Source organism: Neurospora crassa, linkage group III, assembly GCF_000182925.2.
Source record: "Neurospora crassa OR74A linkage group III, whole genome shotgun sequence".
In the NCBI taxonomy this organism is placed as follows: Eukaryota; Fungi; Ascomycota; class Sordariomycetes; order Sordariales; family Sordariaceae; genus Neurospora; species Neurospora crassa.
The window spans coordinates 981,592-993,314 of NC_026503.1; the positions used below are offsets into that span (position 1 = coordinate 981,592).

Genomic DNA, 11,723 nt, shown 5'->3' on the forward strand with positions numbered 1-11,723 from the left:
GGAGATATAATGACAATAAACACTTCGGGGGTTGTCGCGTAGATAATGTCCTTAGGTATCCAATAAAGCAGTCTACGACTTGACATCATTCTCCCTGTTGGCCATCACATCGTCTTGCCTTTAACATCAATATCATGTCCGCCGCAACAGCGGGATTCCCTCATGCCTGTGTTCCCCATCTGTCCCTACAGACCGACCGACCGACCCATCTTGGACGTCAAATACCCCAAGCTATGCCTCTCATCGTGGATACCGACTTCCAATCCGGTTCACCAAATGCAGAATCTCGATTTGGGAAGCACAAGTCGGTGGCGGTGATAGGCTCAGGCATCAGCGGAGTCTGTGCTGCTGCTCATCTTCTCAAATATGGACTCTCCGTGACCGTCTTTGAACGGTCCAACGGCGCCGGCGGTGTATGGAAGTTCGACGAACGCCCACCGGAAGACCCCCCGTATATTTACCGTCCACCGTCCATCGGAGATCAGCAGCACATCCCCCCAGGTGCCGTTTTTGACGGTGGGGACGCGAAGTTGTCGAATCTTGAAGTACGATTCGCGCCACCGAGCCCATGTTATGTCGGTCTAAAGACCAATGTCCCAACACCACTGATGGGAACTACGTTAGGGAATTGGCCCGAGGGGAGTCCGGCATCGGTCAGCCATTCCGCTGCTCTCCAATACATCCGGTCTCTAGCCAAAAGATCCGGATTGGATGCAGTGACGGAGTTCCACACTCGAGTTGAGGATGTCAGAAAGACAAGCGACGGTTCGAAATGGAGGATCACTACCCTCGCGCTGGAAATTGAAGACGGGACCCTTAGCGCTCGGTTCACAGAGAAAGTCAGGGATTTTAATCTGGTTGTCGTCGCTTCGGGGCATTACAATATGCCGCGTATTCCGCAAATCGAAGGCTTGAAAACGTGGAAGGACTCTTTTCCCGATAGGGTTATTCACTCGAAGAGGTACCGGAATCCTGAGAAGTACCGGAACCAGAACGTGCTCGTGATTGGAGCCGGCGTGTCCGCTACAGACGTCTGTAAAGAACTCGGCGAGGTGTCTCATAAAACGTACCAGAGCACTCGCAACGGACGCTTTGACCTTCCGGCGAGTGTACTGCCTCCAAACGCCGTCCGAGTAGCGTCAGTGGAGAAGTTTGTCCCTCTAGAGGCAAAGATTGAAGGGGAAGAGCCGACACTCGGGAATAATCAGCCGATACCCGGGTCTGTTGTTCTCACGGACGGAACAATCCTACAAGATATTCATCAAATAGTATTAGCCACTGGATACATTGTGTCCTACCCCTTTCTCCCGCAGTTGCACTCCGACACGGCTGTTGATGCCGATCCTGACAACGAGCTGGTTGTGACATCGGACGGCATTATGACGCATAACCTCCATCAGGATATCTTTTACATCAACGACCCGACGCTGGCGTTCATTGGTGTTCCCTACCACGTCGCGACCTTTTCACTTTTCGACTTCCAGGCCCAGGCGTTGGCGAGGGTGTTCGCTGGTAGGGCAAAACTGCCGACGCAAGAAGACATGCGAAGAGAATATGAGAAGCGTGTGGAGGAAAAGGGGCGGGGACGTTTCTTCCATTCCTTGGTAACACCTGGGCATGAGATCGCGTATGTCAGAGATCTCGCGGAATGGGTAAACGGCTACGTAAAGGAAACGGGCGGCGAGCCCATGCCGGTTCATTCGGAGGAATTTTTGAACGAATATCAAGTGTTGAAAAGCAGGTTAAGGGGCCTGTACCCGGAAGTTGCCAAGAATGATGGGGAATTGCAGGAATAACGGCTTGAAAGTAATGTTCGCTGTTGGGGTCCATCGCTGGTTTATTTCACTGTCAACTAGACGATGGGAATATCTTTGTTTTTGTCTCTTGTGCAGCCACTGATTCAGTGTACACCATGTCCTGGTTGGTTCGATGTATCCGTGATGAAAGATGCTCGATATGGGGGAATGACGCCATGTCGGCCGCTTGTTGGGAGGTGCTTTTCAGTGAGTCGATGAGAATGATGACGATTATGTATGCGGCTTCGAGAATGTGGTTGGAAAAGAATGAAAAGAAACCCAAAATTGTGAAAGAAACAAAAAAGATGAAAGAAATAAAAAGAAATTCAACGACCTTCTCGGATTCCCCCATGTGGACCGTGCACATAACAGTGGAGGAAGGTGCAAACTCCTGAAATCGTAAGTTACCGTTGGAAAGTGGGAATTCAAACGAAGTCAACAAAATCAAACAAAGCAAACAAAGCCCAGCCAGCTGCCACACGTTAATGGGTCCTCTGAAACGTGGGACAGTTCAGTCCTCATCTTTTGTTCCTGTCATTGTTGAAAACTCGTTCATTCGCACACCAGGAAACCCACTTTCGCGGAAAAACATCAGGCAACTTAGCAAAAAGGTCATCGAGTCGCGGAACACTCGAAGGGCGGAAAGCAGCCTGCAAGTACCACTGTTATCTCTTTTACCTGCTTCCCCTGTTTACTTCTTCCCCAGTCTCGATTTGAAATTTCACTTCCCAATCTCCCTCAGTCCCAAGTCACCTTGACCGCAAACCAATATAGTCACCAGAGCACCGACGCGTCTCACCATGGCAGGCGACAAAGACGAGCCAGAAGTGCGAGTTCACGATCCCATGCCATCGGGATACGTCTTCGTTCCCAAGGGAGACGTATACATCACTAAAAATTGTCGCCAGGAGACATATTCGGCCGGCCAGACCGTTTACGTGGTGGTTAACAAACGTCGGAAACCGATCGGCCTTCGCTGTCCTGCCTCCATTTTCAGAGCCGTCCAAGACTTGAACCAGGCTACAGCTGCGAAACGTGCAGAGGCTGTACAGAAGCGAGATGCAGCTATTGAAGGCGACTTTGAAGAGGCACTAAAGAGACTGTTCCCCAACGCACCCAAAGAGTCCATCGCCAAGATTGTGAGCCATGCGCTCAAGAAGCGTAGCAGGAGAGTGGGAAGAAGCGGGACGGTACAGCTAGATGACAAGGTGAAGCTGGCGGTGCGAGCACATATCCGGCACCAGCATACGGAGTATGAACAGCTACTGAGACAGGGCACGAATCGCGAGAAAGCCAGATTGCAGGTCTTCAGCAAGCTTAATGAGGTTGCGAGGCTGTGGGGTGGACGGCCGGCGAAGAGTACTGGGCTCAAGCGAAAGGCCGGAAACGATGGAAGCGACACAAGAACAGCTCAGGAAAGGAGCGAATTGCACAAGAGACAACAGAAGGAGGAAACACTCGAAACTGCAGCTACCAATGCAAAGACCGTGCGACACAAAAAGACAAAACAAAGCAGAAAGTTGACCGTCGTTGAAAGAAGATCGCTAGCTGAGGCAAGCAGGAAATCAAAGATATCTGGCTTGCGTGTTCAGACTCGTCGTATGGCCAGGGCAGGAATCGAACCTTTGGGAGGTACCGAGGAAGAACCGATTGTGATTGACGATAGCGACGGACAAGAAGCTGTCTTTACTAGAGGCGAGGACTCTGACTTTGACGACGGCGATGAATCGGACTGGAGCAACTGGAGCGACATCAGCTTTGGCAACGCCACTAGGAAAAGGTCGCAGCAGAACGACCATCACTGGTCAAAGCCATGCCGGACCTGATTGATGGTTTATGCTGAGTCGCTGCACAATGGCTGACCAACGTAACAACATGCCGGTAGCTGCCACGAGACCAACTTTACCATGCATATTCCATGATCTCTGTAACATTTAAACCTGCGACCTGTGCCTGGGCTACGCTTGATGGCACGAAGTCGTGCAGCGTCAGTATGCAGTCAACAGAAGCGTCTGCGCCCTCTTTACTGTTTGGACCAAGGCCTGGTATACTTGTACGCAGACCGAAATTCTGGCGCCGACGGTCCTGCTGTTGAAACCACACATTACATCTAGCGTGTCTCACCCATAATGGGGTAGCACGGTCTTGTTTGAGTAATATTCTTTGTTGGAAGAAAACATTATGCTTTTGGCTGAGGAGACCCAGCCATCCTGGACCGCGGGAAAGCATGGGACGTCTAAAGAGCCGAGAGGCTGCATGTGCATCGGAAGCCCCCATACCAACACCCCTTGCGTTTCCCAAAGCGAACCAGATACAGGTACCGGGACGGTGGGCTGCGGGACACAGCCGCACATTCCCACCATGCACGTCTCGGACTCCGGAATGGGGGCATTACATGCGGTCCTCCGAAGCCTTGGAAGACTGTGTAGCCTTGGAGTGAGACGAGCTTGGACGAGGTGCTGCGAACTGCAAGGGAGACAGACCACAACGAGTGATAAGGCCTTCATGCCCATCTCTGGGGACTTGTTCTGACCCCTTTTCGTTTCTGGCTCCTCTCCAAAGCCTGATCAACTTCACTGTCAACCATGGCCAACGCAGCAAACCCCGAGAAACGGATCACCTTTGAGGGTTCGTACATTCTTGTCCCCCAAGCTCCATAATGTTTGCTGAAAAGAGGAGCAGAGTACCTCGGCTGTACCGAGGCATGCTTCGAGTGGGCGGACAGCTATGACACCAAGGACTTTGACCGGCTGAGGAAGTGCATCGCTCCGACCCTGAGGGTAAGATGAGACATCCCCTCCAACTAACTTTAGCTGATGTTCGCCCGGGCTTAGATCGACTACCGTTCGTTCCTTAACAAGCTCTGGGAGGCCATGCCGGCTGAGGAGTTCATCAAGATGGTGTCAGATAAGAAGGTGATTGGCAACCCCCTTTTGCGGACGCAGCACTTTATGAGCGGCATCAGCAAGTGGGAGAAGGTGTCGGACACCGAGATTATCGGCTACCACCAACTCCGCGTGCCTCATCAGGTCTATACCGACTCGAGCTGCACCAAGGTTGCTGTCACGGGCCACGCCCACAGTCACAACACCCATTACTACAAGAAGATCAATGGCGTCTGGAAGTTTGCCGGTCTCAATCCGGATATTCGTTGGACCGAGGGTGACTTTGACAAGGTCTTTGCTGACGGGCGTGAGGAACTGGGCGAAGTCAACTGAAGCGATAGCACGGGCGCTGTTGTGTTAGCAGAATTGGTAGCAAATTCGAATCAAGTATAACCTAGAAGCCTAATGATTTGATACGTGAACGAGGAGAGTCGGTGTTGAACATTGTGTGTGGGAATATCAGAGGAGGTAAAATGTAAAGTTCCCTTGTTCACTCATCGCTGTTGTCGATCACTGTGAGTGGATGTTTTCTTACACTAGTAAGCGGGTCTGTGGAGCCCAGCCCAAGGCGCCATCAGCCCCAAACACTTAGGTGCATCGGTACGTACCTCGATGACAAGTGGAAATGCGATCGATGGTGGAAATGTTTGATTTTCCAACTATAATCAACTGAACAACATCAACAACAACGACCGCTCTTCTTTCTCCTCCTCCCTACCTTAGATACCGTCTCAATGAAACTCCAGAGGTGACCAGGTGCGATAGACTCGCGACTACGTTAACCACACGGGGAGCACTCCATTATGCGCGAGTTCATGAACTACATCACCAATGCCTTCTACGGAGCAACGGGGTGGAACGAAGACAACAAGTACAACGAGCTGAATGCGACATCTAGAGGTGCGATCCTAACAGTGTCGGTGGACCTCCTGCAGTGGTACCTGGAGACTAATACAAAGACTCATGAACTAGAACTTATCGACTTTCCTCTTCCCCGTGGCTTGCGCCTGACCCTTTCCTCGCTCGCAACACCCCATTTTGCGACAAGCTACCAACTCGGCAGTGTTGGCGTCGTCGACGGCTCTATATCATACCTACATAGCTCCATTCCCCTGACCCATATTGCCGCCCAGTCCGACAAGATCCCGCTCCCCGCTCTCCTACGATGTTACCGCCGTCTACACGACCTTCGCTCGCCCGGCCAACAACACTACATACTCGATGCCGACCCGTTGTCCGGACTGCCGCCACCACCACAAAGCGCACGAGCACTACTAGGCGCAGCATCTGACGCCGCTGTGGCTGGTGGGGCGCTGGATGGAGGGAATACAGATCAGGATCTAGGCATATACACACACTCTCTTCTATACGGCCGTCTGTATCTGCCCAAATCACTGCTCGAGGGTATGATTATCAAGCGCTTTACCCAGGCGCTTCAGGTCCAAGTAAGAGCCGTCAGTGAGCAGTCCTTAAGGAATGGCGGGACCATCCTGGGCTTGGTGCAGTATGACAAGGGCAAGTATGGTCTTGAAGGTCTTTACTCGACCGACGGTGGTCTGCTGGGTTTTCGTGGTCTTTATAACTTTGGCGGCGACGCCTCTTCCTCGACCTGTGATCCCTGGACACCTACGCCAGGAGAGAACAACAATAACAACAACAACAATAACAACAACAACAACGGAAATGCCCAGGCCGGCGAGAAGGAGCGCATCTACGGCCGCTTCAGCGTCGGCGGAGAGCTCTACTACGGAACCCTCAACAAATCCGGCGGCATGTCGCTTGGCGCACGTTTTGCCACCCTACCAGCACACCGTGGGACACCCCTCACCGCAACCCTAACCATAAACCCACTTATGGGCAACATCAATGCCACGTATGCCCTTCTAGCTCGAGAATACTGTTCGCTCGCAACGCGGGTCGATTTCAACGTGTACAGTTATGAAAGCGAGTGGGCGGTAGGTATGGAGCTCTGGAGTAATCGTAGACCAGCCGGCTTCCTGCTCGGCGCGAGCCCTTCCAATGATTTTGAGCCGGAACCACACCCACCCAGGAAGAAGGAGAGGAGTTTTCAGGCGAAAATGGAATGGCGGCTTGATGATCCTGAGCCTGAACCCGAACCCCAGCCTACTCCCAAAACTAGAAAGAACGACGAGTACAAGGGGGTCCTGAAAGCTCGCCTTGACAACAACCTTCGCATGGGGTTGCTGTGGGAAGGAAGAGCCAAGTCCCTTATTTTCAGTATAGGAACGGGCATCGATCTGCATAAATTGGGTGAGCCCTTTAGGAGCCTTGGCCTTGAGGTTCAGTACTCCTCTTGATCATCGAACGACAAACATCCTAATCCAACATCATCATTCGTACAGCTGTTCTTCAGACAGGCCAAGCTTCGTACAATGTAAACCAAGTGGCTGAAATGGTCGTAATGGTAAATACTGGACCACCGTTATGAATGATACGGAAATTTAGGCCGCGCTACTCCAGGTAAATCGGGGTCTCAAGACTAAGGCCGTCCCTGGATGGAGCAGCGGAGACAGGTCTCTCGATCGATCTCAAGACTTGTTGAGACTCTGTATCATCGGGGGATCTTTCCTTTGAAGTCACAGGGTGCCCACCATGTTGCATCGACTCTTTCACGTACTCTTGCTGCTGTAGCTCATGCTCATCCCGCTGTTGGCTGTTTGCCTGCTGTTGATGCTGCCGATTCTCCTGACACTGCCTGACAACTTTGGCGAACACGCTCCTCTCCTGAATACGTCTAATCTTACTGGGCCGTATATGCTTTTCTGCTATACTAGGCTTTATAGTGGTAGCGGATGCGTCTTTGATAGCGCTTTTTACACTTAGCGTACTGCTGGCTTGTAACCACCTTGACTGTCCCGCTTTGAGACGCTGAAATAAGTGAGAAGAAGCCGGAGGTCCAAAGAGATGTGGATAGACATCCTTATGAGGCGCACTTCCGCGGTAGCTGAACCGATTCAAGTTCAGCTGTTCGGGTTCGTCGTCTGGTATCATCCTATGTTGCGACCTTGCCAATGAATCTAGGCGTGGAAGACACACTTCCAAGCGAGGCGGCGGTGAGGAAGATTGCTGTACAGTCCGATCTAGACGTTTGGAATGCTGTACTGGAGGTCCTTGCACTGAGGCTGCTATCGACGGTAAACACGACGGATCCAGAGCTGTAGCCGGTGATGGGGCCGATACGGGAACTGGAGTCTGGAAATAAACCGAACGGCCGTTTACGGTTGATACAGGCTCGAGTAAAGAAGCACACACTGACGAAATGGTGGTGGCCTGGGTCGAGTCAATGGGTTGTTCGCTGCCTTTCTGTATGATGCAGGCCCCGTCGCTCCCTTCTAGCAGGCTACGCCTTTCCTCCTTTCCCTGAGACTGGCTGTATACTCGGCCGAAATGCTCTTCTCTCACCGCTTGGCCAGACCGTCCCTGTGCGTTCGGCGCCGCAAGAGGGCTGCCAAGTACCTCTAGGCGAGCTGTGGGTTGAGTTGTGCGAAATTTGATTGATCTCAACGGAACCCTTGGCGATCCCAGAAAGCGTCGAGGAGACTGTGCTTCGAGGAATTGGTTGAATTCCTCTTCGTTGAGCCCTAGCCGTTTTCTTGCACCCTTCAACGGCTTGGCACAGAAATTTTGCCCTTGGAACACCTCCCAGTGACCCGGAGGAGAGGTGCCTAGCAATCCTTGGAGCCGTCTAGAAGCAACGACCTGCCGGCGAGTTGGTTCGGTGGCGGTCTTCGGCTCGATCGGGGCTATAAATTCTTCTTGCATTTCCACCTGATCTTCGTCGTCGGCTCTCGGCTTTACTGGGAGATCATCTTGAAGCTCATTATCTTCAACGCTAACCAGCGATCCGGAGTCGACCATGGGTCCATCCTCGTCGAACGCATGTTGTCGGCAGAGTTCTCCGTAATCGTTGTCTCTCTCGACTAAATCTGTCTCTGCCTCGGCGGCAGGTGCAGAATTTCGGGCACCCGATGGCGGGATTGGCTGCAAAACAGCTGTTATATTGCAGTCGCCGCAATTGGAGCATACCGTAGACTTGGTTCGACTTCCGGGGACTGCGAACGGAATGGTTTCAACGGCAAAGGTGATGCCAGTCACCCGACGAATCTTGGCTAAATAGCCCAAACAACTACAAAAGGAGGCCGTTAGCGAAGGATTCAATAGCGCGAAGCTCAACATCAAGTTGTGAAAATAGACTGACCTGCCACATGGATTGTGATTCAAGAATATTTTCGCTTCGGATCGCTCGGTGGGTAGCTTGATGTGTTTCAGCTCACCCATGCGGGCTAAATCACTGGTCTGGAGAAAGTCCTGGAGCAGCTTCAGGACCCAAGCTGTTGATAATTGCTTCTCAATACTGTCATAAGTTAGGATAAGGGGAAAATGAATGGCATAGGTATGATTGAAGAACTCACTGTGAAGCCATATACCTCCCAACATGCTCCGGTGGCACGACACTCGCTCCTGGGCAATCGTATGGTTGCATGTAGAGCCGGAAACCCATGATATTGCATGCATATCTGACCAAAGCTGTCATTGTTTCATTGGGAAGGACCCCTTGGGTGGAGGACCGCCCCTCGCCTTTCCATCCGCTTACTGCCATCATCTGCGGGACAGCCGACATATATGACGCGATGAAGCCACAGGTAGAATTTTGGACAGGAAACGTCAGACTCGTAATGACAACCTTCTGTAGAATTGTCAGCTTCTTCCCGTCTGTCAGAATCGTGGATCCTGAGAGAGGATGGTCATTCGCGGAAAGTATTGCGCGAAGGGCTTCCGGTTCGCGAAATATGGTGGAAATGAACCGAGCCTTTCTGTTCCTCCTTTTGGCTGGCTGCCAGCCAAGTCGCTCGTAGTGCTTCAACTTCTTTGCCCTTATAGTTGCTGAACGAGCGTACTGTCGCGCGGTGTATCCCTTCTTGTCTTTGATACTAAAGGAAGCCTTCCATAGCAGAAGCAGCTTGACCGTCGCGAGGGAACCATTAAGCACAGCCAAGTGCAAAGGGGTGACCTGATCTCTGATGGTCTGAGTATTCACGGCGCTCTTGTCCTGGTGAAGGATCCGCTTAACCCGTTTGAGATCTCCTTCTAGAATAGCTTCGTGTATTGTGCGTAGGCCAAGCGCCTTTGTCATGAACTCGGAGGGCTTCATGTTGGATGATGTAGTGACCTATATTTAATTTGATCTTGTGTTGATATGACTTGTGAAGTCGTTCTGTGAGGGGGTGCGACTCTGGATGTCACAGTTGGTATGGAACTCGCAATCCTGCGTCTGGACCACCAACCTCGAGGTGAGCTCAAGGTAACAGCAGAACGAGATGAGGATCTCACGAAGTTGTTTTGGGTATAAACGCGGGACAGAAAGAATCTGTTGATGGTACTGGCTTTTATGAACGCCGATAGATAACAAGAATAGACGTGGTACAGAAAGTAGTGCTCCAACGCGAAGGCGGTGATGGAGTGAATGAAGACGGTTGACTCCGAGAGAATATCTATATCTTGCTGATAGATTCTCCCAATTTCAAAGTATGAGTGGAGTGTGACGCGCAGACAGGATGGGCGGTAGAGTATCAATTGTGATTTGGGAGGAAACGCGCGAAGTCCAAGAGTGTTGTCAACCATCTCTTTCCGGCGTGATAAGTAACAGGAGTGGGCGCGCAAGGGAACAAACGTTCCCTAGCAAACTCGCAAGCCTCACTTTGAAGATCGGACGACAAAGTGAGGGGTATATACGATGGGTGAAATGACATATAACCAGGCTGAGCCAGGGCATTGGCACTGAGCACAGGCAAGTCAATCGGGGTCTGGATGTATAGTGGTGATATTTCACACTGGCATGTTTACGATATTGGAGGACCAGTAGCCTGACGCATGACCAAGAAGCAATCCATTTGACACCTGAAACCTGATATGCTACCGGGAAAACAAAATCATGCGACGCAAAACCTTCACTCCAGAGATTGGGGGTATCGTATTCGTGAATGGGGGAAGATTTAGATATTATTCATGATATCTAGCGACGAATTTACTCGTCATCCTCCTCATCAGCCTCAATGACGGTCTGGGCGATACCTGTACCATGTCCGTTAGCGTCCGTTTCGTCCAAGATTGTTTCCAGAAGCAAACTTACGGTCCAGATCACGCTGGCCCTGCTGGGTGATACGGCGGCCACCCTTCTCCTCATCGTGCTCGAGGACACCAATCTTCTCGAGGGCCTGGAGGACCTTGCGGTCAACGGAGCCAGAGGCCTCGACGTGGTGGGAGGGACGGCTGCCACGGTTCTTGGCAGTGCCGTGGACGCGACGAAGACGGCCAACACCAACGGTCTTGCGGAGGTAGACGTGGCGGGCAACGGAGGCAGCGCGGACGTAAAACCAGTCGATGTCCTGGGGGGGCATCTCCTTGGCCGGGCCGGTCTTGACGGTGTCAACCCAACCTAGTATCAGGAGTTAGCCGGCAGCCTCTTCTTCAAGGGAGATATTTTGGGATGCAAAGCGTACCGGGAACGGGCAGCTTGCCCTGGCGCTTCAAGAAAGCGGCATAGGCGTTGACGAACTTGTGGGGCTACATATCACATAGAAGTACCGTATTAGCAATGATTCCGTCATCGGAAGTCTTTCGACCCCCTCGCGCCTGCTCCCATTTTCTTCTTTCGTTGTTGTCGTGCCCGCTGGTTGTGGTTCGTCGTCGTGATCGCCGGCCGGCTCGGCAAGCTCCAGCTCAGCTCATCTTTCGAGGGCTCAGAATTGCGTTTGCCAGCCGATCGACTCGGACTCGGACAGCGATTTGCGATTTGAAGTTTCTGGTTCGGCCGCAGAGGAGATCTCAAGACGGAGATCTGTAGTGGCCTACCTCGACGTCCCGAACAGTGACACCTCCAGGCATTTTGACGGTTGGTTGGGTTGATTAGCCGACTTAATTGAAGTTGCTCGCTCGGTGGTGCAAAGAGTCGCGATAGCTGCCGGCGGTGGAAATTTTCTAGGTGGATGGAAGTCTTGGCATTACGACTGCACGGGCCAGC

General features: G+C 52.0%; 6 protein-coding genes across 6 annotated transcripts; 4 read left to right on the top strand and 2 right to left on the bottom strand.

Moving 5' to 3' along the window:
- Positions 1 to 27: 27 nt before the first annotated feature.
- Positions 28 to 1,796, top strand: NCU07821 (dimethylaniline monooxygenase; the record flags this gene model as incomplete). The annotated part of the gene is made up of 1 exon (XM_957849.2): positions 28 to 1,796. Exon 1 carries the CDS (start codon positions 135 to 137, stop codon positions 1,794 to 1,796), a length of 1,662 nt encoding a protein of 553 aa, XP_962942.1. The 5' UTR covers positions 28 to 134.
- A 423-nt stretch (positions 1,797 to 2,219) lies between these two features.
- On the top strand, positions 2,220 to 3,987 carry NCU07822 (hypothetical protein). The gene has a single exon (XM_957850.2). It carries the CDS (start codon positions 2,597 to 2,599, stop codon positions 3,620 to 3,622), a length of 1,026 nt encoding a protein of 341 aa, XP_962943.1. The 5' UTR covers positions 2,220 to 2,596; the 3' UTR covers positions 3,623 to 3,987.
- Positions 3,988 to 4,137: 150 nt separating this feature from the next.
- Positions 4,138 to 5,081, top strand: NCU07823 (scytalone dehydratase). The gene is made up of 3 exons (XM_957851.2): positions 4,138 to 4,424; positions 4,479 to 4,576; positions 4,631 to 5,081. The coding sequence occupies exons 1-3, from the start codon at positions 4,382 to 4,384 to the stop codon at positions 5,012 to 5,014; spliced, it is 525 nt and encodes a 174-aa protein (XP_962944.1). The 5' UTR covers positions 4,138 to 4,381; the 3' UTR covers positions 5,015 to 5,081.
- Positions 5,082 to 5,311: 230 nt separating this feature from the next.
- On the top strand, positions 5,312 to 7,446 carry mdm10 (MDM complex subunit 10). Its single transcript, XM_957852.3, has 2 exons — positions 5,312 to 5,581; positions 5,654 to 7,446. Exons 1-2 carry the CDS (start codon positions 5,485 to 5,487, stop codon positions 6,997 to 6,999), a joined length of 1,443 nt encoding a protein of 480 aa, XP_962945.3. The 5' UTR covers positions 5,312 to 5,484; the 3' UTR covers positions 7,000 to 7,446.
- On the bottom strand, positions 7,154 to 9,854 carry NCU07825 (hypothetical protein; the record flags this gene model as incomplete). The annotated part of the gene is made up of 4 exons (XM_957853.3): positions 7,154 to 7,436; positions 7,959 to 8,828; positions 8,901 to 9,056; positions 9,115 to 9,854. The coding sequence occupies 4 exons, from the start codon at positions 9,852 to 9,854 to the stop codon at positions 7,154 to 7,156; spliced, it is 2,049 nt and encodes a 682-aa protein (XP_962946.3).
- A 189-nt stretch (positions 9,855 to 10,043) lies between these two features.
- Positions 10,044 to 11,708, bottom strand: NCU07826 (40S ribosomal protein S19). The gene is made up of 4 exons (XM_957854.3): positions 11,555 to 11,708; positions 11,203 to 11,266; positions 10,833 to 11,138; positions 10,044 to 10,774 (listed from the first exon to the last, which is right to left on the bottom strand). The coding sequence occupies exons 1-4, from the start codon at positions 11,585 to 11,587 to the stop codon at positions 10,728 to 10,730; spliced, it is 450 nt and encodes a 149-aa protein (XP_962947.1). The 5' UTR covers positions 11,588 to 11,708; the 3' UTR covers positions 10,044 to 10,727.
- Between the last annotated feature and the right edge of the window lie 15 nt (positions 11,709 to 11,723).

What these genes read in the sequence shown, in the direction of transcription:
- NCU07823 (XM_957851.2), top strand. Translation starts at nt 4,382, where the DNA reads ATGGCCAACGCAGCAAACCCCGAGAAACGGATCACCTTTGAGG. An exon ending in GAAACGGATCACCTTTGAGG is followed by an intron (nt 4,425 to 4,478) that starts GTTCGTACATTC and finishes AAAGAGGAGCAG; the next exon opens with AGTACCTCGGCTGTACCGAG. An exon ending in GCATCGCTCCGACCCTGAGG is followed by an intron (nt 4,577 to 4,630) that starts GTAAGATGAGAC and finishes GCCCGGGCTTAG; the next exon opens with ATCGACTACCGTTCGTTCCT.
- NCU07822 (XM_957850.2), top strand. Translation starts at nt 2,597, where the DNA reads ATGGCAGGCGACAAAGACGAGCCAGAAGTGCGAGTTCACGATCCCATG.
- NCU07826 (XM_957854.3), bottom strand. Translation starts at nt 11,587, where the DNA reads ATGCCTGGAGGTGTCACTGTTCGGGACGTCGAG. An exon ending in TCACTGTTCGGGACGTCGAG is followed by an intron (nt 11,267 to 11,554) that starts GTAGGCCACTAC and finishes TGTGATATGTAG; the next exon opens with CCCCACAAGTTCGTCAACGC. An exon ending in GGGCCAGCGTGATCTGGACC is followed by an intron (nt 10,775 to 10,832) that starts GTAAGTTTGCTT and finishes GACATGGTACAG; the next exon opens with GTATCGCCCAGACCGTCATT.
- mdm10 (XM_957852.3), top strand. Translation starts at nt 5,485, where the DNA reads ATGCGCGAGTTCATGAACTACATCACCAATGCCTTCTACGGAGCAACG. An exon ending in GCTGAATGCGACATCTAGAG is followed by an intron (nt 5,582 to 5,653) that starts GTGCGATCCTAA and finishes CTCATGAACTAG; the next exon opens with AACTTATCGACTTTCCTCTT.